General features: G+C 53.7%; 2 protein-coding genes across 2 annotated transcripts in view; both read left to right on the top strand.

Moving 5' to 3' along the window:
- LOC138747241 (low-density lipoprotein receptor-related protein 1-like) overlaps positions 1-13,603 on the top strand; it is a 226,791-nt gene extending 213,188 nt beyond the window's left edge. Inside the window, 14 exon segments of the mRNA XM_069906283.1 lie at positions 210-466; positions 843-1,021; positions 2,809-2,915; positions 3,522-3,638; positions 4,157-4,333; positions 4,834-4,974; positions 5,345-5,518; positions 6,284-6,445; positions 7,212-7,383; positions 8,614-8,718; positions 9,154-9,218; positions 10,308-10,398; positions 10,851-10,995; positions 12,179-13,603. Coding sequence (XP_069762384.1) covers positions 210-466; positions 843-1,021; positions 2,809-2,915; positions 3,522-3,638; positions 4,157-4,333; positions 4,834-4,974; positions 5,345-5,518; positions 6,284-6,445; positions 7,212-7,383; positions 8,614-8,718; positions 9,154-9,218; positions 10,308-10,398; positions 10,851-10,995; positions 12,179-12,319 — 2,033 coding nt within the window. The 3' untranslated portion in view covers positions 12,320-13,603.
- A 4,744-nt stretch (positions 13,604-18,347) lies between these two features.
- On the top strand, positions 18,348-27,215 carry LOC138746864 (neurexophilin-2). The gene is made up of 3 exons (XM_069905428.1): positions 18,348-18,418; positions 20,602-20,765; positions 25,780-27,215. The coding sequence occupies exons 2-3, from the start codon at positions 20,721-20,723 to the stop codon at positions 26,443-26,445; spliced, it is 711 nt and encodes a 236-aa protein (XP_069761529.1). The 5' UTR covers positions 18,348-18,418; positions 20,602-20,720; the 3' UTR covers positions 26,446-27,215.
- The last annotated feature ends 122 nt before the right edge of the window (positions 27,216-27,337 follow it).

Genomic DNA, 27,337 nt, shown 5'->3' with positions numbered 1-27,337 from the left:
CCATCTACACTTCATCACACCCCCTCCCCTCCATCGACCCCGTCTACACCTCATCACACCCCCTCCCCTCCATCGACCCCGTCTACACCTCGTCACCTCCCTCCCCTCTATTGACTCACTTGTGATGTTGACATTGACTAAGTCCCTTTGGCTGATGTGTTCTCCTCACACCTCTCCCCCACCCTGTTTCCCTGGGGCTCCCACACCAGGCTCGGAACAGCAGGTCCTGTACATCGCAGATGACAATGAAATCCGGAGCCTCTACCCCTTCAATCCCAACTCAGCCTATGAACAGGCCTTCCAGGGAGATGAGTCTGTCAGGATTGATGCCATGGATGCCCACATCAAGGCCAACGTCATCTACTGGACCAACTGGCACACAGGCAAGATCTCCTTCCGTGACCTGTCCACTCCCGCTGGCAGTCGCAGTCGGAGGCAGCTTGACACCAATGTGGTTGACCTCAATGTGAGTCGCAGCAGGGAGCTTGAATGAGCATCCAACCATCCTGCTTCCCCTTCCCCTCTTACTCCCTCTCCCCGCTCTCCCCCTCTCTGCTCTCCCTGTCCCCTTCTCTGTTCTCCCTCCCAGCTCTCCCTTCCCTCTTCCCCGCTCTACCTCTCCCTCTCCACCATTCTCCCTCTCCCCGCTTTCCCTCTCCCCTGCTCTCCCTCTCTCCTTTGTTCTGCCTCTCCCTGTTCTCCCTCTCCCCACTCTCCCTCACTCCCCTCTCCCTCTCACCCCTCTCCCTCACTCTTCTTCTCTGCCATGCTAGCTCTCCCCCATTCTCCCTCTCCCCCATCCCCACCTTTCTCTTCCCATCTCTTACCCTTCATCTCACCAGATTCCAGGACTGAAGATGCCTCGAGGTATTGCAGTTGACTGGGTTGCTGAGAACATCTACTGGACAGACTCGGGAAGAGATGTTGTTGAGGTGGCACAGATTCGTGGGGAAAACCGCAAAACCTTGATCTCAGGAATGATCGATGAGCCACATGCTGTGGTTGTTGACCCATTACGAGGGTGAGTATTCCCTTGCCAAAGAATCACCGATAACCACCCTGACCTATTGTCTGTGTGACCTCCAGGAGGGATTGGGTGTGAGGAAACACTATAATAAATTCTACAATAAACAACAGGAGACAAGGTCCCTATGAGTGTAGAGGGGGACAGGATAACAGGGTGTGTAAAGGGAGACAGGGTCCCAGGAAGGGTAAAGGGAGACAGGGTCCCGGGGAGGGTAAACTGAGACAGGGTAATGGGGAGGGTAAAGGGAGACGGGGTAACGGAGAGGGTAAAGGGAGACGGGGTAGCGGGGAGGGTAGTTTGAGATGGGGTAACGGGAGGGTAAAGGGAGACAGGGTCCTGGGGAGGGTAAAGGGAGATAGGTCCTGAGGAGGGCAAAAGGAGAAGGGGCAACTGGGAGGGTAAAGAGAGACGGGATCCCAGGGAGTGTAAAGGGCGACGGGGTCCCAGGGAGTCCAAAGGGAGATGGGGTCCTGGGGAGGGTAAAGGGAGACGGGGTCCCAGGGAAGGGTAAAGGGCGACGGGGTCCTAGGGAGTCCAAAGGTAGACAGGGCTCCAGGGAGGGTAAAGGGTGACAGGGTCCTGGGGAGTACAAAGGGAGGTGGGGTCCAGGTGAGGGTAACGGGAGACGGGGTCCCGGGGAGTCCAAAGGGAGACAGGGTCCCGGGGAGTCCAAAGGGAGACGGGGTCCAGGGGAGGGAAAAGGGAGATGGGGTACCGGGGAGGGTAAAGGGAGACAGGGTAAAGGGAAATGGGGTCCCAGGGAGGGTAAAGGGAGACGGGATAACGGAGAGAGAGTAAAGGGAGACGGGGTAATGGAGAGAGAGTAAAGGGAGACGGGGTAACGAAGAGAGAGTAAAGGGAGACGGGATAACGGGGAAGGTAAAGGGAGACGGGGTAAAGTGAGACGGGGTAACAGGAGACGGGGTAACGGGGAGGGTAAAGGGAGATGGGGTAACGGGGAGGGTAGTTTGAGATGGGGTAACGGTGAGGGTAGTTTGAGACGGGGTAAAGGGCAGGGTAAAGGGAGATGGGTCCCAGGGAGGGTAAAGGGAGACGAGGTCCAGGTGAGGGAAAAGGGAGACAGGGTCCAGGGAAGGGTAAAGGGAGATGGGGCCCCGGGGATTCCAAAGATAGACGGGGCTCCAGGGAGGATAAAGGGTGACAGGGTCCTGGGAAGTCCAAAGGGAGGTGGGGTAATGGGGAGGGTAAAGGGAGACGGGGTAACGGGGAGGGTAAAGGGAGACGGGGTAGTGGGGAGGGTAGTTTGAGATGGGGTAACGGGGAGGTTAAAGGGTGACGGGGTCCCGGGGAGGGTAATGGGAGACGGGTTAATGGGAACGGTAAAGGGAGACGGGGTCCCAGGGAGGGTAAAGGGAGACGGGGCCCCAGGGAGGGTAAAGGGAGACGGGGTAACGGAGAGAGAGTAAAGGGAGATGGGGTAAAGGGAGACGGGGTAACAGGGAGGTTAGTTTGAGACGGGGTAACGGGGAGGGTTGTTTGAGACGGGGTAAAGGGCAGGGTAAAGGGAGATGGGTCCCAGGGAGGGTAAAGGGAGATGGGGTAATGGGGAGGGTAAAGGGTGATGGGGTCCCGGGGAGGGTAAAGGGAGATGGGGTAGGGTAAAGGGTGACGGTATCCCGGGTGTGTAAAGGGGTTTTATTTAGATGTGGAGTTGAGAGTGTATTGTAGAGGAGAGTGATCGGGATTTGGGCTTTCCGTGACAGTTCGGAGCTGGTCCGACACAACGTGGTTAATGTGACCTGAGTGTCATCTCCTTGCAGCACAATGTATTGGTCGGATTGGGGCAACCACCCCAAAATTGAGAAAGCCTCCATGGATGGGACCCTGCGACGGACTTTGGTGGAAAATCAGCTGCAGTGGCCAACAGGTACTGACATGTCCCTGGGCTGCTTCCACAGAGTATCGTTCCCCTACTCCACGTGGTTCCCCCTGCACACTAACCTCCCCATCACCTCTTTCCTGTAGATTGGAGGGGCAACGGTGAGGAGGAAGGGGCTCTGAGGAAGGAGGGGGTGTGCGTTGAGGAGGGAGGGGACAGGGAAGGGGTGCAGTGAGGCAGGAGAGGGCGGAGACCGGGAGGAAGCAGCGAGGCGGGAGGGCTAGAGAGTGGGGGGGGGTGCTACGAGTTTAGTGGAGCCAGCTAGGGGGCAGTGAGGTGTGAGGGGGTGGAGAGGCAGTTGAGGCTGGAGAGGGGGAGGGACTGGTGGGGTGGTAGTAAGGTGGGAAGGGGTGAAGAGGTAGCAAGGCAGGAATGGTTGGAGAGTGAGAGAGGCTGGTGGTTAGTGCGGTGGGAGGAGGGGAGGGGGCCATGAGGCAGGAGGGGCCGGCAGCGGGGGTTAGTGAGGCGGTAGGGGTGGAGAGGGGGAGGGCTTGTGAGGCAGGAGAGGGGAGGGGCCAGCAGGGGTGCAGTGAACATTGGGGCTGATAGTGGGGCAGAAGACTGCCCACACACCTTGCTTGTGTTGGATTCCAGGCCTGGCTGTCGATTTTTTCAACCAGCGTTTGTACTGGGCTGATGCCAAGCTCTCCATGATTGGCAGTGTTCGGCTGGATGGGAATGACCCTGTGGTAGCCATCGACAGTAAGCAAGGTATTGGTGATCCCAGCTCGGCACTGTGACCTCCCTTCTCACCCTCCATACGCCCCTGTTCCCTGTACTCACAACTTTTGTACAAATAATTTCCTGTGACAAAAGTGTGTGCACTGGATGTGTAAATGTAATTGAAATTGTGTCTGGATAATTTGGTCACAGCTTGTCACACATGGCGAATCAAACCGTCCTGACGTGTTTTAACATAACACAAGTACAATTAAAGACTTGTTTAACCAACCAGCGAGTTAACAAGAACAGTTAGCTCAGACATTACTTTCAATAAGTATAATTAATAATTCTAACATTTTTTTTTTACACACTTAATTTCCTTCGTGTGCTGGTGGCAAAGCACATGTGCGCATGCACAGCTGAAAGGGAAGAGTGCCCCCACCCTCCCTCTCCATCTCCCCCCTCCCTCCCTCTCCTTCTATCTCTCCCCATCGCTCATTTCTCTTCCCCCCCCCCCCCCTTCCTCCTATACCTCTGCCCTTCACCCTCGCTTGTCACCTCCCCAGGTCTCAGCCACCCGTTCAGCATTGACATCTTTGAGGATTACATCTATGGCGTAACCTACAGTGACAACAGGATCTTCAAGGTGCACAAGTTTGGCCGAGACCGTGCCCAGACACTCACGTCAGGACTGAAGCACGCAACGGACGTTGTGCTCTTCCACCAGTACAAACAGCAGGACGGTGAGACACCTGTCAGCGGGGGGCCGGGTGGGTGGGAGAGACCTCCTTTCCACCTCCCCTTCCCCGTTCCCCCTCCCCTTCCCCGTTCCCCCTCCCCTTCCCCGTTCCCCCTCCCTTCCCCGTTCCTCCTCCCCTTCCCCGTTCCTCCTCCCCTTCCCCATTCTCTCTCCTTCCTCGTACCCCTCCCCTTCCCTGTTCCGTTCCCTTCCCCTTCCCCTTCCCCCGTGTTTTTTCCCATCCCCAAGGCATTCCCCATTCCCTGAAAGTTCGCACCAATTCATGTTCATCTGCTGACTGTCCCCACTCTGAACCGGACCTCACAGTGACCAACTGGAATGAGTGCAGACAGCACAGAGATGATGGGCCAAGGCATCTGTGGCTGGAACTGAGTGCCTTTTTGTCTCTGATTCATCCCGCATCCCCACCTCTCCTCCCTCTCCTACCACACCTCTCCTCCCCCTCTAACAACCCCCCTTCTCCTCTCTCTGTCTCCCCTGCAGTGACCAATCCCTGTGACAGGAAGAAGTGTGAATGGCTGTGCTTGCTGAGTCCCACTGGAGCCACCTGCACCTGTCCCAATGGTCGGATGATGGTCAATGGAACCTGCGTTGAGACCTCCCTGCCCACCACATCACCCGACGGTGGGACACATCATGCTCCTGGGGTTACAGAGACAGAGAGGGGTGTAAGGACCAGAAGGGGTTAGAGAGACAGGGAGGGGTGTGGGGGACCGGAGGGGGTTTCAGAGACAGGGAGGGGTGTGGGGGACTGGAGGGTGTTACAGAGACAGGGAGGGGTGTAGGGGACCAGAGGGGGTTATGCAGAGACAGGGAGGGGAGGGGAGTGTACACCATATTCTGGGAGGGGTGTTTTCTGGGTGGTGTGTTCTGTTGGGATGGGTGTATTCTAGGAGGGGTGGAGTATTCAGGGGGTGTTTTGGGACAGGTGGGGTGTTCCGGGAGGGGGGGAGAGTATTCTTGGAGGGGGGTACTAACCTTTGCTCTCCCCCAGCCCCCACTGTCGGATCCTGCACCCTGCGCTGCCTGAATGGGGGAAGCTGCTTCCTGAATGAGCGCAGCCAGGCCAAGTGCAAGTGTCAGCCACGTTACACGGGCGAGAGGTGTGAGAGCGACCAGTGTCGTCAGTACTGCTACAACGGTGGCACCTGCACCGCATCGCCATCAGGTAGGGTGCTGTCTGGGCTTGAAGTGTGCAGGGTGCCCTCAGGTAGGGTGCTGTCCGAGCACGGAGTGTACAGGGTGCCCTCTGGTAGGGTGCTATCCGAGAACGGGGTGTACAGGGTGCCCTCTGGTAGGGTGTTGTCTGGGCATGGCGTGTGCAGGGTGCCCTGGCCCATTCCCCCTCCCTCCATTCCCCCTCCCTCCATTCCCCCTCCCTCCATTCCCCCTCTCTCCATTCCCCCTCTCTCCATTCCCCCTCTCTCCATTCCCCCTCTCTCCATTCCCCCTCTCTCCATTCACCCTCTCTCCATTCACCCTCCATTCCCTCTCTGTCCCCCTCTCTCCATTCTCTCTCTGTCCCCACCTCTCCATTCCCTCTGTCCCCTTCCATTCTTACTCTGTCCCGCTCTCTCTCCATTCTCTCTGTCCCCCTCTCTCCATTCTCTCTGCTCCCCCCTCCATTCCTTCTCTGCCCCTCTCGCCCTCTCCATTCCATCTCTGTCCCCCCCCCCGCTCTTCATTCCCTCTCTGTCCCCCCCTCCATTCCCCCTCTCTCCATTCCCACTCCATCCTGCCCTTCCCTCTCAGTCCACCCTCCCCTGCACTCTCTCCTTGCCCTCTCATCTCCTACCATCCCCCGCCCTTCTAGTCCCCATCATGTTCCTCAGACCACCCTGTCCCCCTCGCAGTCCCATCCACCCTCTCACCGGCTTCCCCATCCCATGCCCCATTCCTGACTGCCCGTCTGTGATGTTTTGCTTGTGTTCAGGAATGCCGACGTGCCGGTGTCCAAATGGATTCACAGGGCCAAACTGCCGACAGAGGGTGTGTGAGCAGTACTGCAGGAACGGAGCCTCCTGCAGCGTCAACACAGGAAACCAGCCCAAGTGTCACTGTCCCCCGGGCATCGATGGGGAGAGGTGTCAATACAGTAGGTGGCTGACCCACAGCATCCCACTACCTCCTCCCTTCTGTCCCCACTCTCCCTCTTTCTCCCCTTCTCTCCCACCACGCTCACCCCCCCTCTCTCCATTTCCCCTCTCTCTATTCCCCCCTCTCCATTCCCCCCTCTCCATTCCCCCCCTCTCCATTCCCCCCCTCTCCATTCCCCCCCTCTCCATTCCCCCCCTCTCCATTCCCCCTCCCTCCATTCCCCCTCCCTCCATTCCCCCTCCATTCCCTCTCTGTCCCCCTCTCTCCATTCTCTCTCTGTCCCCACCTCTCCATTCCCTCTGTCCCCTTCCCATCTTTCTCTGTCCTGCTCTCTCTCCATTCCCTCTCTGTCGCCCCCTCTCTCCATTCTCTCTGTCCCCCTCTCTCCATTCTCTCTGCTCCCCCTCTCCATTCCTTCTCTGCCCCTCTCGCCATTCCCTTTCTGTTCCCCCCTCTCTCCATTCCCTCTCTCTATCCATTCCAACTCTGTCCCCCCCCTCTCTTCATTCCCACTCTGCCCCCCCCTCCATTCCCCCTCTCTCCATTCCCTCTCTGTCCCCCTCTCCATTCCCTCTCTGTCCCCCTCTCCATTCCCTCTCTGTCCCCCTCTCTCTCCATTCCCTCTCTGTCCCCCTCCCTCTCCTTTCCCTCTCTGTCCCCCGCTCTCTTCATTCCCTCTCTGTCCCTCTCCCCCCTCTCCATTTCCTCTCTGCCCCTCCCAGATGCCCACCCTCTGAGTTAATGCCTGATTCTGCCTCTTGCAGGGAGGTGCAGTGACTTCTGCCTGAACTCGGGTACCTGCCGACTGACGGAGGGTAACACCAAGGAGTGTGTGTGCCCTGCCCGCTTCCAGGGAAGCAGGTGTGAGATTGACAAGTGCGACCGATGCAACGGGGATCCTTGCACTGTCCAATCCAATGGTGACCACATCTGCAAGTGAGTCTGTCATTGGCTGTTGACCGAAGGGAATACACCAGGGCACGGACCTTGACCCAACCTCGACCCTGTCCCTGATCCCAACCTGACCCTGTCCTCATCCCTAATCCCTGTCCCCACTCTACATCCCCGACCCCACTGCACATTCCCATCCCATCTTCCCATCCCCATTTCTGGTCCCTCTCCCCGACCCAACCCCAGTTCCCCAACACAACTCCTCGCCCCCTCTCCCCGACCCCCATCCTCATTCCCATTCCCTGTCCCCGCTCCCCGACCCCGTTCCCGCTCCCCGTCTCCATCTCTGTCCCCACTCCCTGTCTCTTTCCCCACTCCCTGTCTCTTTCCCCCTCACCGTCTCCATCCCCACTCCCCGTCTCTGTCCCCACTCCCCATTCTCATGCCCACTCCCTCTCCCTGTCCCCACTCCTATCCCCGTTCCTCTACCAGCCCGGACTCAGTACCCAAGCCTGACCCTACCCCCGACCCTATCCCCTCCACTGTAGCAAGTCTGTACCTGTTCACTGAGGGGAACGCAGCAAAGTGGTGAAGAGGTGTGAGGACACAGACTGTGGTCATTTGGCGATGGGTCTGTCCCACTTAAAGTCTACATTGCCTGCACACCATCCATCCCCCCCTGTCCCCTGCATATTCATGGGTCTGTCTGGAAGCCTCAGACGTGCCATCGTATCTGCTACGTCCACTTGTGTCTGTTCCAGGTCCCCACCACTGTGTAAAAACTTCCCCATCCACACCCTCCTCTTTAAACCCACATGCTCCAGTGTGTGATGAAACCATTCAAACTGTCCACCCTATCACTGCCCCTCATCATTTTACAAACCTCCATCAGGTTTCCCCTCAAACTTTAGTGCCCCAGAGAAAATAACCAGCTTTGTCCCACCCAGAACCAGAAGTCCCAGTCCCCGAAGACTGGGCTGTTGATCAGTTGGAAGTCTTCCCTTAGAGGGTGGTGAATCTGTGGAACTCTGCCCTCCCACCCTGATCATCCCCTCATTCCCCTCCCCCCTCTCTTTCTCCTTCCCATTTCTCTCCCCTCCCTCTCTCTCTCCTCCCCCCCCTCTCTCTCCACACTGAGGGAGTTCCAGATGCTGAACAGCCTCCTGTCTGTCCAGAGTAACAGAGGGAGAGGACTCGGCAGTTCTGTCAGGGTGGGGGCATGAGACAAAGGTGGGAGGCTAACTGTGCTTCTTTCCCGGGCCTGCGGAACACCAGCTGCACAGACGGGAAGGTGGGCTCCAGTTGCCTGACGTGCGAGGATTATTGCCACAACAACGCTATCTGTGAGCTCGATCGTGCACGGGACCTGCCCATGTGTAGGTGAGCCCTGGGCTGGGGGTGGATGGAGTGACGCGGTGGAACTTAATGTCTAAAAGACCTCCAGGCATGGTATAACAGGCTGGAGAGGGGGTGAATGGCCTGTCCCAGTAAAAACAGGCTGGAAAGGGGCTGAATGGCCTCCTGTCCTTTCACAATTTAACAGACAGGATATAGGCTGAATGGCCTCCTGTCCTGGTTTAACAGACAGCGAGGGCCTGAATGGCCTCCTGTCCTGTCACAATATCACAAGCTGGAGAAGGGATGAATGGCCTCCTGTCCTGGTGTAACAGATAGAGAAGGGTTGAATGGCCTGTCCCAGTATAACAGACAGAGAGGGGCTGAACAGCATCCTGTCCTGTCCCACTGTAACAGATGGAGAAGTGCTGAACAGCCTCCTGTCTGTCCCAGAGTAACAGGCTGTGCTTTGTTTCTTAGGTGTGTCTCAGGATGGACAGGACCTCAGTGTGATGTGAAGGAGAGAGAAGCTGCCATAGCTGGAAGTATGTTCCCGCACTCCACTAATCTCCCATCCCCGCCGGGCTTCCCGCCTTGGGAAGGTTACGAGCTGCTTCAAGTTGTAGTGAAAGAGCTTCTGGAACTCCCTCAGTGAAAGCATTCTGGGGAAGGGCTGGCAATACCTGTCCAAGTTGGGTGAAGAGGGGGGAACCTGTGGGTGTTGATGTCCCCACTCACCTTGACTTTCCAGGTGGGAGACCTGGTGGGTTTGGGAGTAGCCCGAGAGAGTAACTGCACTTACTGTGCACTGGTGGGGTGGGGGGGTGGGGGTGGGGGAGGGATGAGGCAATCAAGTGGCTGCTGTGTCCTGGACAGTGAAGAGCTCTTCGAGAGTGGATAGAGCCACACTCACCCAGCCATGTGGGGTGTGTTTACTCACACCCCTGACCTGTAGATGGGGAAGGATAATGTGGCGGATGTGGAGTGCATGGACTAACTCCACCCAGGCACATGGGGAGTGTTCCCTCACACCCTTGACTTGTAGAGGGGGAAGGATAAATTGGTGGATGTGGAGTGCATGGACTAACTTGGTGGATCGGAATTACTTTGTGGAGATGACATTGACAGTGTTCTGGAAGGGGGTACGAGAGGCTAAGGTGCCAGATCTGAGTATGGACGTTGTGGTGGTTGTATCGGCGCAGATTTGGAGCAGAATGCTGGGAATTCTGGGGTTCAGATAAGTATAAATGCCAAAAGGAACTACAGGATATCCACAGCACTGGAATTTTCCATGAATCGTGCAACACTGTGGAATTGTGGTCAGAGAGAGACCTTGTGGTCCAAGTCCATGGTTCCCTGAAAGCGGCTTGACTTGATGGTTAGGACATTGAACATCAAAGTTGGGAGTTTGTGTTCAACTTTACAAAGCTCTGGTTGGTCTGCACTGGGAGTGTACTATACCATTCTGGTCTCTACCCTGGGGAGGATGGAGAGGGTGCAGAGGAGGTGTTGCCTGCACTGAGGACATCAGTGAAGCTGAGTGGCCAGACAGGCTTGGTTTGTTTTTCCAGGAGTGAAGGAGTCTGGGGGGAAATGTGTGGAAGTGTTGAATAACTCTCTGGTCTTGATTTTAGAAACCACGTCAATTATTATCCCGATCATTAGTCTCCTCCTCATCATCATCCTGGCTGTTGGTGGAGTTTGTTGGTACAGAAGATCGCGAGGGTAGGTTTCAACAACGTTGTAAAGTTCACGTAGTCCCTCTCGCACATCTGGGACCCCGTCTTCAGCCCCTTAACATCCTAGGGACAATGTCTCCTGCTCTCTTTACGCTCCCCAAGACCCTGTCTACCAACCCCTTTACACGTCATGGAACCCCATATCTCTTTACCCTCCCCGGGACTCCATATCTCTTTACATTTCCCGTTACCCTGTATCCCTTTACACTCCCCGTTCCCCCATATTTGTTTACCCTTCCCGGGACCCCGTATCTTTTTACCCTCTTCGTTACCCTGTCTCCCTTTATCCTCCCCGGGACCTGTCACTCAATCCCTCTTCACTTTCTGGGACCCAGACTCCCTTTACACTCCCTGGGATCCTATCCACTTTACACTCCCTTGGACCACATCTCACTTGACACGCCCCAGACTGTTTCTCACTCCATGGATCGACTGCAGGGCGAAAGGTTTCCAACATCAGAGGATGACGAATGGCATGATGAATGTGGAGATCGGCAATCCCACCTACAACATGTATGATGCAGGGCCTGATGAAGGTGCAGGGGACCTGCTCGATTCCGACTTCACCTTGGATCCAGATAAGGTAAGTTAGGGTCCCCTGTCTCCCCCTCTCCTTCTCTTACCTCACCTCTCCCTCTCTCTGTCCCCCGTTCCCCCTCAACATCCCCCCTCTCATTCCCCCATCCTCTTCCCCATCTCCCCTCTCCATCACCATCCTCTTCCCCATCACCCCTCTCTGTCCCCTATCTCCCCATTCCATCCCCATCCTCTTCCCCATCTCCCCTCCATCCAATCCTCTTACCCCAATCTCCGTCCCCCATCTCCCCTCTCCGTCCCCCAACCTCTTCCCCTATCTCCCCTCTCCGTCTCCCATCCCCTTCCACATCTCCCCTCTCCATCCCCCTCCCCTCTCCGACCCCTATTCTCTTCCACACCCCCCTTCTCCATCCCCCCTTTCGTCCCCATCTCCCCTCTCTGTCCCCACATCCTCTTCCCCACCCCCCTTCTGTCCCCATCCTCCTCCCCATGCCCCCTCTCCAACCCCATTCCCCTTGCCTTTCCACTCCCTTCCCCCTACCAATCCCCTTCCCCTTCTCCCCCCACATCCCCTTCCCTCTCTCTCTCAACCCCCCACTGTCTCTCCCTCTCACCTTCCCTATTCCCCTCCCTCGCTCTCAATCCCTCTAGTAGAGTAGACGGAGTTACTATGAAGATGGAGCGGTGGTCAGGAGGGAGGGAGGGGCAGAGGAGGGAGCATCGCGGAAAGGTGGGATGGTGAGGAGGGAATTACTGCCGTGTTTCAAGATCTCCCTCTCCCTCTTTCCCCCTCCATCCCTCCTCCCCTCTCTCCTCCCTCCATCCCTCTTTCCTGTCTCCCTCCCTCACTCTCATTCTCTCTCCACTCCCTCCCTATCTCTTTAATTCTGCTTCCCCCTCTCTATCCCTCTCCTCCCCATCCTGTTGTCCCTCTCCCCTTTCTCATTCTCTCACTCCCCTTCCCCCACTCCCCCTCTCTCCTTCCTGCTCCACACCCTCCCTTCCTTCTCCCCTTTCCCGCTCTCTCATTCTCTTCCTCCCCTCTCCTCTCCACTCTCCTGCCCTTTCCCCACCCTCCGTTTCCCTCTCTCCTCTCTCCCCCATCCCTTCTCCCCATCCCATTTTTCCTCACCCTGCCTCATCCCACCCTCCCTGTTCTCCCACCCCTTCTCTCACCCCACCCCTTCCCCTTTCTCCCATCTCTCCCTTGCCCCCCCTCTCTCTCTCAGCCCACCAACTTCACCAACCCAGTGTACGCCACACTCTACATGGGGGCACACAACAGCCGCCACTCTTTGACCAGCACGGATGAGAGAAAGGAGCTGCTGTCAGCGAGCGCTGACGATGAGATGGGAGACCCCTTGGCATAGACACCAGCTGCTCTGAGCTCCAGCCTCCGGGCCTGGTTCACAGGGAGCAGCATTTTGTGGTTGGGGTGTGGGTTTGATTGAGGAAGATTTGAACAGGCGCACTGTGTAACAGTTAGCAGATGGACTACTTTTTACAGTATTATATATATTATTTTTCAACAACAGTAAGGGCATCTATTCGCCACAGGAACTGTGCGAGTGGCATTTATTTCCTGTGGGGTCCTTCTGCGTGGGACACTGGCCCACAGAGGGTGGGGGGGGGGGGGGCCGAGACATGTGTGGGGAGCTATCAAACGCCCTCCCTCCCTCCCACCAGCACCTCAACGTGTCTCTCGATCCACAGTAGAAAGGAGGAGGTTTTAAGCCTTGTACACAACCCATGTCCACTGAAATAAACCCCCTCCCATGCAGAGTATTAACAGCACTCTCCGTGATTTAATTCCTGGGCTCAGGGATGTGCCTTGCTCCCTGGTAGAATTTTATTTTTTAATCAAGCCATCTCTTGACTCTGTGCATTTGGAGTGAGTGTTTTTAAAGGGGAGAGAGTGGGTACAGCATCCTCTCCCAGCTCTACGCTGGTCCACAACCACCACCTTGTGGAGGTGGAAGGAGCACCCAGGAGTTCCAAGTCATGCAGCAAAGCTGGAGGAAACCGGGAGAGAGAGATGGAAGGAGGGTGGGGGGGGGGGGGGGGGCAGTGGGAGAGAGGCAACAGAACAGGAATATTCCCACTGAAACACAACAATTTAAGGGAACCTCTTAAAGGCCTAATGTCGCAAAGTCAATAACAACCTCCTCCCATCTGTAGATATCACTTCAGAGTTCTGGTTTTCCAATAAATCGAGTTATTTTTCCTCTGGAGTTTCAGAGACAAGAATCTTTGGGCCTGTGTTCTGAGTGGGTGTGCATTCCCTTACAAACACAGGCACCTTGTGCATGTACACATATAACTTTGGGAGCATCTGCTCAAGTGAAGATGTTGTATGTAGGTCTGTGTATGCGCACATATCTTGTCTCTCTCTCTTTTTCTCTCTCTCTCTCTCGCTCGCTCTCTCCCTCTCTCGTGTTAATGTAAAATCACCCTTCTCTTAACTGATAAAACTAGCCAACATTTAAATCAACGTGTTTTAAAATGTGTTTTTAATGAAGTTCAGTTCAAATACAAAGTTGCATGAGAACAGGTAATTTTATTTTCAAGAAAGAATAATGTTTAATTTTTTTTCTGGAATATTCTACCACTAAATAACAAATATTGTAATAAATAAAATATGGTACCTACCTGAAGATGTTTACTTTTTCCTTCCAAGGCCATTCAAATATCTACAATTCTCAGGTGCGAGGGAACACTCTCCACGTGCCTGGGTGGGGTTGGTCCATGCATTCCAAATCTGCCACATATATCCTTCCCCATCTACAGGTCAGGGATGTGAGGTAACACTCCCCATGTGCCTGAGTGGAGTTAGTCCATACACTCCACATCTGCCACATTTTCGTTCCCCCCATCTACAGATCAGGGTTGCGAGGGAACACTCCCCACGTGCCTGGGTGGAGTTAGTCCATGCACTCCACATCTGCTGCATTATTCCTCCCCCATTGATTTACCAAAATCAAGGAGATGATTGTGGACTTCAGGGGGAAGTCAGGGTAACACAATCCAGTCCTCATTGAGAGCTCAGTAGTGGATAAGGTCAAGAGCTACCAAATTCCTGTATGTCAGCATTCTCTGAGATCTGTCCTGGAACCTTCATGTTGATGCAATCATGAAGAAGGGCTCACCAGCAGCTATACTTTGTGAGGTGTCTGAGAAGATTCATTATGTCGCCGAAGACTCTCGTAAATGTCTACAGGTGGATTGTGGAGAGCATTCTGGCTGGTTCCATCACTGTCTGGTACGGAGGCGCCAACTCTCAGCACAAGAATAAACTCCAGAGGGTTGTTAACTCAGCCTATGACATCACAGGCACCAGACTTCACTCCATCAAGGACATCGACATAAGGCGGTGTCTTAAAAAAGCAGCCTCTATCCTCTGCTACCATCGGGGACAAGATCCAGGAGCCTGAAGACAAGCACTCAGTGGCACAAGGACAGCTTCTTTGCCTCCGCCATCAGATTCCTGAATGATCAATGTGTGTTTGCACTATGACCCCTGCCGCAAAACACAGAATTTCATGACTTGATAATGACAATAAATCCTGATTCTGATCAAGCACAACGTTCTGCAGTGGTTTTTCAACCTTTTCCTTCCCACTCACCAACCACCTGAAGTCATCCCTTACTAATCACAAAGCACCTATGGCCTCAGGTGGGAGGTCAATGGGAAGAAAGAGTTTGAGAACCACTGTACAGATCCACTACACCTCCAACCTTTGAGTAATCCACAAACTCACTGACCCAACCAGGTCATTTACGTCTCACAAAGAACAGTGTTCCCGGAGCAGATCCCGGTGGAATTCCACTCATCATTGACCTGCAGACAGAATAATTTCCCTGTACAGTTGCAGAAGAACTACCCCCACTCCACCACCCCCCCCCAACCCCATTAAATCTCTCCAGCAATTAAGGCCCTGTCCCAATATCCCTCCCTGATTACTTCAACTTGTCCAGCACCTTCCAAACACACCACGTCGACTAATTGGAACAAAAGCAGCAAAAGCAAGGGGACACCATTCCCAGACATCACCCTATCTCAAACATCCCCATCCCCTGGACATCACCCTACCCCAGACATCACCCTCCCCTGGACATCCCCCTCCCCTGGACATCCCCCTCCAAGTCAAGCACCATCCTGATGTGTGTATATATATATATATCACAGTTCCTCCACCGTTACTGGTTGCGAATCCTGGACGTCTCTTCTGGCCACTGTGGCTTCACCCTCACCTCAAGGGCTGCAGTGTTTCAAGAAGGCCAGTGAAGAAGAGAATATCAAAACCAAGGATGGAATGAGAACTATCAAGAATAGGAGAACAAGAAACTTAAATACAAGTCTGCAAACATACAGTGTGGAAAAAACGCTCTAGCGAGCCAAGCAAGATATGAACTGAGCAGAGGAAACATCATAAATGATGTAGTTCAGTCTGGGCCGAACCTGGTAACATATCCAAAAGTAATCACACCTTTAAAACATTTTATGAGAAACTATAAATCCGAGGCACCCGGACACTTGGGTAAAGTTGAGGAGTTCCTGGTGGGATTTGAGTTGCTGAGACTGGCCCAGGAGGACCAGACCAGATGGAATTAGGTCACCCCCATTTTCCGGTGAGGAAAGTCAACGGGCCTTGGGAACATTACAAACCAACAAGTCTCCGGGAGAGGATGGCTTTCTCCCTGAGTCCTACCAGGAATTCAAAGTCCTATTGACACTGTTAGTGGGCATAGTAAACAGGCGCCAGAAACATGGACTCTTCAGAATTTTTCTCAATACCAAAAAGAACAGGGACCCATTGAAGCCGTCCTTATACAAACCCATCTCACTCCTAAACACAGACTACAAAATAATAACCAAGGCAGTGGCCAACAGGCTGGGTTGGTACCTTCCCAAACTGATAGATCCGGACCAAGTGGGCTTGATTAGGAAGAGGCACTCTGCCAACAATATGAGCAGACTATTATACATTTGGCACGGGCAAAGGATGATCCAAGTATAATAGTTTCACTAAATGCAGAAAAAATCTCAAATGGCCTTTGTTTAAAGTTCTGAAAAACTTTGGAATGGGACAAATGTTTGTTAACTGGATTTTTAAAAAAACATTGTACGTTAAACTGGACAAAAGTCAATATAAATGGACAAACATCACCAATGTTCCCCCTCAATAGGTCCAGTAGGCAGGGCTGTCCTCTGTCTCCAGGGCTGTTCGTCCTAGTGATTGAACCATTGGTCGAGGCCATGAGGAAAGAACCAGTGAGAAAGGGATTCAGGGTGGGTCAGTGTGAGCACAAGATAAACCTAATGGCAGATGACATGTTACTGTACCTGACAGACCCAGCCGGGTCTCTGCTGAAACTGCTCACCACATTGGAGGTCATTGGTACAATCTCAGGCTACAAGGCCAACATAGAGAAAAGTACTGAATAAATTGTCCACGAATATCAAAGAAGCAGTCAGTTCAGGTGGCAGGTGGGAGCTGTGAAATACCTAGGAATCAATATTGATAGTAACCTGGAAAATTTATAAACTCAACTACCTGCCACCCCGCACCCCACCCCCCCCCCCCCCCCCCCACTGGCTGGAGAAGATCGAAGGTGACAATAAGATGGAGGGACCTGCCCATCACCTTAATGGGGAGGGTCAAAGCCATGAAGGTGATGCTGAGACTCCAACACCTCTCCCAGTCTGCCAATTCCTCCTTTAAAACGTTTCAATGGAATGGGAAAGTCCCCAGAATAGCCTTAAAGAAATTAGATGAGTTGACAGCCTGGGGGGGGTGGGGTTTTAAGATTTTAAGAAATCTCTCGCAGCTCAGTCAAGGTTCCTTACATCCTTTGAGGAGGGGGAACCGCCCACTCTGGTGCAACTGGGGCTGCATGCAATGGGAGAGAGGATGGCAAATTAATAACCAAAAAACATAACCCCATCCTGAAACATCTGATTAAAATCTGGCACGAGATCAGTGAGTGTGTTGGAGAGAAAGTGGGAATATTGCCAAAGGCATCACTAACTCATAATGAATCGATGTCCATGAACATGGGCAATAAAATCCTTGAGATTTGGCACCGGCAGGGAATCTGAGATATTGATGACAGCTCGTCCTTCGAGCAGCTAAAGGGTAAATATGATTGGGTGTATGGGACTTTTCACTGTTTCCTCCAGTTAAGATCGTTTCTAAGGGATAGGTTGGGCCCTACATTGACCCCGCCTACACCTCATGCTTCGACTGGGAAATTTATATATAACCGTTTACAGCATGGAAATAGGCCCTTCAAGTCCGCCACGGTTCACTTGAACAACTCCACTAGCTTCCCCCCTCCTGCTCTCCACCCATAATCCTCCAACCCCCTCACAATCATGTACACATCCAACCTCTTAAATGACAGAAGGGACCCTAGCTTCCCCCCTCCTGCTCTCCGCCCATAATCCTCCAACCCCCTCACAATCATGTACACATCCAACCTCTTAAATGACAGAAGGGACCCTAGCTTCCCCCCTCCTGCTCTCCGCCCATAATCCTCCAACCCCCTCACAATCATGTACACATCCAACCTCTTAAATGACAGAAGGGACCCTAGCTTCCCCCCTCCTGCTCTCTGCCCATAATCCTCCAACCCCCTCACAATCATGTACACATCCAACCTCTTAAATGACAGAAGGGACCCTGCTGCAACTATCTCTTCTGGAAGATCATTCCATTCTGCCACCACTCACTGAGTGAAGAAGCATCCTTTAACATTTCTCCTAAAGTTTTGCCCCCTTACCCTTAACATGCCCTCTTGTTACAACCTCCCCTGCCCTCAGGGGAAAGAGTCTATTTTTCGTCTAGTCTATCTATTTCCTTCATAATTTTAAATATCTCTATCAGCCATCTACATTCCAGTCTCCTTCATCTTTCTCCGTACTCTACAAGTTGTAAGCCAGGCAACATCCTTGTAAATCTCTGCACCCTCTCCACCTTATCTATATCCTTCCTATAATTTGGAGACCAGAACCGAACACAATACTCCAAACCTGGCCTCACCAATGTCTTAAACAGCCGCAGCATCACTTCCCAGCTCCTCTACTCTATACTATGATTTATGAAGGCCAAAATGCCCAGCGATGACCAGGAAATCAGACTCCCTGGGAGCAGATCATGGACAATCTCAAAAACCGAGGCACCTTTGGAAAACATGGCAGCCATACCTGCCGGACACGAGGGCGGACACGGGGACATACCTGCCGGACATGGGGCCTGACACAGGGACATACCGGGTGGATATGGGGGCGGGGCTTCAGCCACATCCTGACAAAAATGACCAGCAGATGGGTTAATAAAAGAAATTACAGAAGGGGGCGGCTCCAAATCTCCCTGTTCACTCGTCTCTCCGATGCCCCCCAGCCCTGCCTCTGCCCTGAGAGGGACAGGGAGAAATACCACATGGATGGAGATTGCTGGGGGGAGTCGGTGAGGTTTTCTCCCGTTTATTGATGGAAAACGTCAAATATTCAAAAAAGAAGGCGAGGTGTTGTGGTCAGTGTAGAGGGTTTTAAAGGATACACCAGGTGCAGATCAGTCACAGATATGGGCAGGGAAATGGTAGATGGAGTTTAATCTGGACGTTGGTTGCGGGGTGGGGGGGGGGGGGCGGTGTTGCATTTTGGGAGATCTAATACAAGGGGAACGTTTGCAGTGAATGGTGACGTGCGGAGGGGATCTGGGGGTCCAAGCCCATCGCTCCCTGAAGGTGACCACACAAGGAGGTGGGGTGGTGATGAGGAGGAGTGGGACACTGAACTTCTTGGGGTAGGGTCCTGAGTAGAAAAGCAAGGAGGTCACATTACTGCGAGGTAAAACTGCTTGGGCCACACTTGGAACACTGTGTGCAGTTCTGGACGCCCCATCACAGGAAGGACATGGAGGCTTTGGAAGGGGGACAGGAGAGGTTCCCCAGGATGTGGCCTGGATTGGAGGGGATGGGTCACGGGGAGAGGTGGAACAAAGCTGGGTTGGTTTCTCTGGAGTGGAGGCTGTTGGGAGACCTGATGGAGGTTTGTAAAGTGATGAGGGGCAGTGATAGGGTGGACAGTCCGAATGTTTTCCCCACGGTAGAAACATCACACACTGGAGGATGTGTTTAGGGGGAGGGGGGATGTGTGGGGCAAGTGAGAGTGGTGGGTGCCTGGAAGGGGCTGCCAGGGGCAGAGATGGAAGCAGATAGGTCAGTAGTGCTTGGGAGACATCTCATTCAGCACAGACTGGTGGCCTGTTCCTATTCTAGTACTTCCTTATCTCCTTCTCAAGTGCAATCAGGGGTGGGAAATTACAGTTGAAATGGGACGTCCCTGCCTCCTGTACCAAGCACCCTGACTCATGAAGGCATCTACAGCACTGTGGCAGTCCCCGTACCCCGAGGTCTCTGTTCTACAACACTCCCCACTATTCACTGTGTCAGTTCTGCCTTGGTTTAACCTCCATAATTGTAGCACCTTGCTGTGAAACTTCATCGACCGTTCTTTGACCCACTTCCCCAGCATAAGTCATGATGGGCTGTGTAAATTTTCCACCATTCTATTTTCATTGGAATTGCCTGGCACAGACTCACTATCCAAATGTCTGCAAAGTGACTGGTGATCGATCAATGGGCCCCGCTATTTTCCCAATACCAGCCACCGCCACAATGGGGCAGCAGCGGCCCACGTTGGGGCCCCAGAGGTAGTTTCACTCAATGAGTCTCCGGTTCTTACATTAATTAATTCATCCGTGTTCGGGATCTGCTGCTTTCAGTTTGTCCTTCTTCGCTGCTGACGCCCTCCACGAGTCCCCCATTCCTGAGTCGCCAAGACCTCCAACCCCGTGTAACAGTCAGAAGGTGGAGGGTCGAGCCTGAGAGGCAGGTGAGGAGGGAGGGAGCGTCGCGGAAGGAAGGAGTGACAGATTTAGCCATCCAGGATAGAAACTGGTCCTTCGGCCCAACCCATCTCTGCTGACCTACTCCCCTACCCGAGCTCATCCCCTTTTCCTGCGTTCGGCCCATCTCCCTCTGAACTTTCCCATCCATGGACCTGTCCCAATGTCTGTTAAACGGTGTAATCGTCCCCACCTCCACCACTTCCAGCTCGTTCCACACACCCACCACCCTCTGTGTGAAGAAGGTGCCTCTCAGGTCCCCTTTAAATCTCTCCCCTTAAACCTAGTTTTAGACCCCGACCCTGGGGAAAAGACTGTGACCTGATCCATGGCCCACATTGTTTTTTTATAAACCTCTAGAAGGTCCCCCCTCAGACGCAGACATTTATTTGGGGACTTGTATTTGGTCTGTGTTTATTGATGGGTCTGTGTTCAAAGTGCTGTGTTTCTGGGGTCCATGGTTCAGGGAAGCTCCCCAGGGTCGGCGCTTGGGTCATTTCTCTTTCAGGGCAATTTGTGGAGAATAAACCTTCATCTGAGTGTGGATGGGGTTTGTTTTGGATGGAATTGTGCAGCATTTCATGTGTGTGCTTCGGGGCTGCTGTGTTTGAACCTGTGGTGGGACAGTCAGGTCTGGGTTGTGGGCATGTGTTTCGCAGCAAGCATGTATGCTTTTCGGGGTCTTAAATTTCCGAGTGTGTGTTTAAAGCCGATGTTTTTGTTGGTGTTTGTGTTCCAAGTCTGCGTGTGCTCGGTGTCTGTGTTTGGATCGGGCGGTCCTGCGCAGAGCGCCCCGCCCGCGTCCCGCCTGCGCCCCGCCGGGAAACGGCTCCGGCTCGGGATCGGCCGCGCTCTGGACATGAAGCCATGGCTCGGGATGTCGCTTCTCTGGCTCCTTTGGAAGGTGCGTGAGAGATGGACGGGCGGAGAGAGAGGGGGAGAGTGTGGGAGAGATCGGGGCAGGGAGTGTGTGGGAGAGATCGGGGCAGGGAGAGATGGACAGAGTGTGGGAGAGATCGGGGCAGAGAGAGAGATGGACAGAGTGTGGAAGACTGGGAGAGGAAGAGATGGGCAGAGTGTGGGAGAGATCGGGGGCAGGGAGAGATGGACAGAGTATGGGAGACTGGGAGAGGAAGAGATGGACAGAGTGTGGGAGAGATCGGGGCAGGGAGAGATGGACAGAGTGTGGGGAGAGATAGGAGACAGAGTGTGGGAGAGATGGGCAGAATGTGGGAGAGGGGAAGAGTGTGGGAGAGATGGACAGAGGGTGGGAGACCGGGAGAGGGAGAGATGGACAGAGTGTGGGAGAGATCGGGGCAGGGAGAGATGGACAGAGTGCGGGAGAGATCGGGGCAGGGAGAGATGGGCAGAGTGTGGGAAAGATCAGGGGCTGGGAGAGATGGACAGAGTGTGGGGAGAGATCGGGGACTGAGAGGAAAGGGGGGAGATGGACAGTGTGGGAGAGGGAGACATGGACAGAGTGTGGGAGAGTCTGGGGGCAGAGAGAGATAGACAGAGAGGGAGGGATGGACACGTGGGAGAGATTGGGAGTGGGGAGAGCTGGACAGAGTGTGGGAGTGTGAGCCATGTGAAAGACTGGTATGATGTGAATGAACAGGCAGGCGGTGCCACATTGAAATGTGCCAACACTGGACACTGGAATCACAACCAGCACTGGGTGGGAGATATCAGGTCAAGCAGCATCTACACAGACAAGATCCCACATCCTACCTTGGCTTCCTCCACTGCCAGAGCAGAGGACCAACACCTCAGCCTCTGCCAGTGGGAAGAACATTGAGTATTCCCAACATCAGCAACTCTCTATACTGTATTGTATTCACATTGAAACCTGTCTCTCGCTGACCCCACTGCAAGCTCGGGTCTGCTGATTGCACACTTCCCATCTCTCTCCCTCTTTCTCACACTCTGCCCATCTCTACCTTCACACCTTTTCCCAGAGGATGGGGAATCTGTGGAACTTGCTGCCCATTGAAGCAGTGGAGGCAACCTCAGTAAATATATTTAAGACCAGGTTGGATAGATTTTTACATAGTAGGGAATTAAGGAAAATGGGGAAAAGGTCAGTCGGTGGAGATGAGCCGATCATCAGCCATGGTCTCATTGAATGGTGGAGCAGGCTCAACAGGACAGATGGACGACTCTGCTCCTAGTTCTTACTCTGTCCATCTCTCTCTCCCTCACATTCTGTCTGTCTGTCTCCCTTTCACACTCTGTCCATCTCTCTCTCCCTCACATTCTGTCCATCTGCCTCCCTTTCACATTCTGTCCATCTCTCCTCCCTATCACACTCTGTCCATCTGTCTCCCTTTCACTCTGTCCATTTTCTCACTCTCTCTATTAAACTACTCATCCATGCACCTCTGCTCTGAATTACACCAGCAACAGGAGTATCAGTCAGCCACTTGGCCGTCGAGCCTACTCCCCCATTCTGGCCACTCGACCCATCAAGCCTGCTGCCCCATTCAGTGAGATCACAGTTGATCTGATCATGAACTCAGCTCTACTTCCCTGCCCCTTTCCTATCACTGTTAATTCCCCAACCATTCAAAAATCCATCTCTTCCTGTGTCTTCAATACATTTAATGAGGCAGCCCCCACTGCTTCCTTGGGCAGAGAATCCCACAGATTCCTCACTCTCTGGGAGAAGCAGATCCTCCTCATCTCCGTCCTGAATCTATTCCCCCAAATCTTGGGCTCCATCCCCTCATTCTAGTCTCACCTCCCCATGGAAACAATCTCCCTGCTTCTATTTGATCTATTTCTTTCATCATTTTATGTCTCTAAAAGAACCCCCTCATCCTTCTAAACCCCACTGAGTACAGTCCCAGACAAATTGATCTCCCCATAGGCTCACCTCCTCATCTCTGGACCAACCTGGTGAAACTCCTCTGCACCACCTCCACAGTCAGTCTATCCTTTCTCCAGTGAGAAGACCAGAACCACATGCAGTACTCCACGTGTGGCCTCACCAGGACCCTGTCCAGCTGCAGCAGAACCTCCCTGCTCTGAAATCCCATCACTCCAGCAGTGAAGGTCATTGTCCCATTTGCCTTCCTGATGACCTGCAAAGCAACTTGTCTTTGTTCATGCACCAGCACTCCCACATCTTGTTTCATTTAGAGGAACAACACAGTAATAGGCTCTTGCAGTCCATATAACCATATACAGCATAGAACAGGCCAGTTTGCTCCTACTAGTCCATGCCAGAACAAATCCCCACCCTCAGTCCATGAGCCCGTTCCAGCCAAATACACCCACGTGACCAATTCACCCTCAAATCCAGACGTATTTGGAGGATGGGAGGAAACCGGAGCACCTGAAGGAAATTCATGAGGTCACGGGAGAAGATGCAAACGTCCCAGAAGGACCTCAAATCCGATCAAGAGGAAAGTTGTGTGGGGACAGGGAGATAGAGTCTGGGACAGATATAGGGGAGGAGAGATGGGGAATGGGACAGAAGTGGGGGAGGGGAGATAGGAGATGGGGAATGGGATGGGTGTGAGGGTGATGGGGAATGGGATGGATGTGGGGGAGATGGAGGATGGGACAGATGTGGGGGGAGGGGAGATGGGGAATGGGATGAATGTGGGAGAGATGTGGGGAAGGGGGAATTGGATGGATGTGGGGGAGGGGGAGATGGGGAATGGGATGAATGTGGGGGATGGGGAATGAGACAGATGTGGGGAGAGGAGAAATGGGGAATGGGACAGATGTGGGGGAGGGAAGGGGGAATTACCCCAAGACCCATCATCACACCTCATGGTGAAATCACCCAGGGCAAGTGCCGAAAGCGGCCAGATGAAATGAAATGAGAATTAGCATTGTGGCCTGACAGGGAGACAGATGCTGGGCTTGGCAGAGGCACAGACACTTTGCGAAGCTGCTGTGGAATAATTATCCCCTTCAGGGGTTGCAGGGAAGAGGTTATAATGCAAGAAATTTTGACTGTTAACACACTGACTGTTTTATTGAGATCTCCATTAAGAGTTTGCAATAACTGTCTGATCATTTCAATAAATTATCTTCATGCCTTCAGCCAAAATATTACATGGTGTTTTCATGGTCACTGCACTCCTCCCCACATCTATAACCCCCTCCAATGCCCTACACCCCTCCCTGTTTCTATAACCCCCACCAGTCCCCTACATTCCTCCCAGTCTCTGTAAACCCCCCCCCCACATGTCCCCTACACCCCTCCCCATCTCTACAACTCCCTCCAGTCCCCAAACCCCTCCCTGTCTCTGTAACCCCTTCCAGTCGCTACAACCCTCCCTATTTCTGTAACCCCCCCTCCAGTCCCTACAACCCTTCCTGACTCTGTAACCCCCCTCCAGTCCCCAATACTCCTCCCTGTCTCTGTAATCCCCTTCCTGCCCCCACACCCCTACCTGTCTCTGTTACCCTCTCCCCAGACCCCTCTCTTATTTTGCAACCCCCTTCAGGGTTACCTGAGTAATTTTTAAAAATTGTCAATCATCTCTTAACTGTCTTATATCCATCTACCCCACTCCAAGCTCTGTAATTCCCTCCCAAAACTCTCTGTAACTCTCTCTCCTCCACCATATGCTCCACCCCAAGCTCTGGGAGAATTGAGAACCTGGGGGGCTGTCCCAATTTATGACGGAGACAAGGGGGGAATCTTTCCTCATGGAGGGTGGGGAGTCTGTAGAACTGTCTCCCTCGAGGGGTGGGCGATCAGAGGCTGTGGAGGGAGATGGGATCTTGATGATGGGGGGTGGTGAAAGGTCAAAGGGAAAAAAGAGGAGGTGGTCAGGTCAGATAAGTGAGTAGAATAGGAGAGCAGCACTGGAGGGGCAGAGTGGCCCATGTAAGGAGGTTGGGGAGGGTATTGCTTCCTGAACATGGTTGGTCAAGCCCAGTGGGGAGTTAGAGAGGTGGTGTTTGTTTCCCCTCAGGAATGCTCTCCCCCTCCCTCCACTCCCCCTCCCTCCACTCCCCCATTTCTCCCACTGTCCACCTCACTCTCTCCCCCTCCCCCCACTGCCTCTCCATTCACTCCCTCCCGCTCCCTTGTGTCTCTCAGCTCTGGTCTGCGGTGGAATATCGACCCTTCCCTGGGGAATGAGTGATTATTGATGCTTGAACGGTCCCCAGACAATGACTGATGTTTGCGGAACCTCTCCTCCGTCACTGCCCACTCCAGCAGAGTCGAGCGATGGGCCAATATCCATTAAACTGAGGAGCCGGAGGCAGCAAATAAATAGGAAACATTTCATTAACTCTTGCACTTCCAGACACAGAGTGAAGTTCCCTCCACAATCTCCCATCGCACTCTCCCGGGTTCAGGCACAGAGTGAAGCTCCCTCCACACCGTCCCATCACACACTCCCGGAGTCAGAGACAGAGTGAAGCTCCCTCCTCACTGTCCCGTCACTCAGAGAATTAAGGATATGAAAGATTGTTGTCATTTAACGGTGTGAGAACTCACTGTAATGACCACGTATTTTTTTCCTACATTCAGACTCTGGTTTGGACGTTCTCACAGTCCTAATGTTGGGTTTGTCTTGTTTACAGATGACTTTATCCTTTCTCCCCTCTCTCTTTCCCTCCCCCATCTCCACTTCCTCCCTTTCTCCCCTTCCCCTCCCTCTTTTCACACCCTCTCCCTGCCCCTCTCCTTCATCTCCCCACCCCTCCCCTACCTCTTTCCACTCCTCCCCCTCCCTAACCCTCTCCCCATCCCCCTTTGCTCCCCCTCTTCCCTCCATTTCCCCTCCCACCCCATCCGACCCCGTCCTCTACCTCTCCCTCCCTAACCCTCTCCCCACTGTTGCGTTCCTCCATCCTCCCTCCCTCTACCCTCTCCCTCCCCACCATCTCCCTCCCTCCTGACTCTCTCCCCTTTTCACCCCACCCTCTCCCCTCCCCCACCCTAGGTCGCCACCTCTCAGGAACACATCTCTGGACCCATTGGTGCACTGTACCCTGGCCCTGGGGTGCGGGGCTTTGCTTCAGCTCGAGCCACCATCTCTGGGCTGCATCCAGTGCGGACAGAGCTGATGGGGGAGTTGGGGAGCTGGCCTGGCCCGCTATCTCGTGGGCTCCGGAGGAAGCTGGTGCTGAAAGCGGCCCGAGGCAGGAAGATCTTCGGCTGGGGTGACTTCTACATCAACGTGAAGACGCTGAAGTTCAGCCTGCTGCTGACGGGGAAGATCGTGGACCATGTGAACGGCACCTTCAGTGTTTTCTTCCGCCACAACTCATCGAGTGCAGGCAACGTGTCCGTCAGCATCGTGCCCCCCAGCCGTCTGGTCAGCTTCCAGCTGCTGCAGGGGACGGGGCTGGAGGCCAGCCAAAGGCAGCTGCTCAACTGCCGGGTGGAGTACGAGAAGACGGATCGGGCCCGCAAGGCACGGCCCTGCCTCTACCACCCATCCAGGCTCTGCTTCTCCGAGCAGAGCCAGAGCCAGGCATCCTGGGTGTGTTCGAAACCTTTCAAGGTCATCTGTGTCTTTCTGGTTTTCTTTAGCACCGACTACAGGCTGGTACAGAAGGTGTGTCCCGATTTCAATTTCCACAGCGAGCTGCCCTACATGGGCTGAGGGTGCCCATGATCATCCCAGACCCCCACCCTGTCCCAGACCCACACACCCTGTCCCAGACCCACACCCCATCCTCGGACCCCCAGCCTGTCCCAGACCCACACCCTGTCCCTCATCCCCACCAACTTCCATAGCTGCCCTACATGGGCTTAGGCTCCTTCCCTCTCCCCCCACCCTGTTCCTCACCCCTACACCCTCCACCTCCGTCCACCCCCTCCTTCACCCCCACACCCACATTAACTTCCAAAGCATCCTGAGGGATGGGAATCTCTGGACCAACCTGGTGAGCCCCCTCTGCACCACCTCCAAAGCCAGTTTATCCTTTCTCCAGTGAGGAGACCAGAACCGCACGCAGTACTCCACGTGCGGCCTCACTAGGACCCTGTCCAGCTGCAGTAGAACCTCCCTGCTCTGAAATCCTATCCCTCCAGCAATGATGGCCAACGTCCCATTTGCCTTCCTGATCGCCTGCTGCACCTGCAAACCAACCTTTTGTGATTCATACACAAACCCTCCCAAGTCCTTCCGCACGGCAGCTGCTGCAATCACTTGCTATTTAAATAATCATCTGGTCTTCCATTTTTCCTTCCAAAGTGGATACCCTTACATTGACCAAAGGTACTCCACCTGCCAGACCCTTGCCCACTCTCTGCAGGCTCTCCTCATCCTCTGCACAGTTTCAGTTTACTTTCCCCTCAGAGTCATCAGCAAACGTGGATATGTCACCCTTGTTTCCGCCCCCACTAAAGATCATTAAAGCTGATGGAATATGGAGTCACAGACATTGCTGGATTAAGTCAACAGATGGAGCAGTATCCATGGAGAGATGGAGTGGTGCAAGCTGAAATCCTTCGTCAGGATGGAGATAGTCTGTTTCTGTCCCTCTCCCCTC

The sequence above is a fragment of the Narcine bancroftii genome, chromosome 12 (genome assembly GCF_036971445.1).
Source record: "Narcine bancroftii isolate sNarBan1 chromosome 12, sNarBan1.hap1, whole genome shotgun sequence".
Taxonomy (NCBI): Eukaryota; Metazoa; Chordata; class Chondrichthyes; order Torpediniformes; family Narcinidae; genus Narcine; species Narcine bancroftii.
Note: the sequence above shows the minus strand (reverse complement) of the source record. Positions and strands in the feature narration are given on the sequence as shown.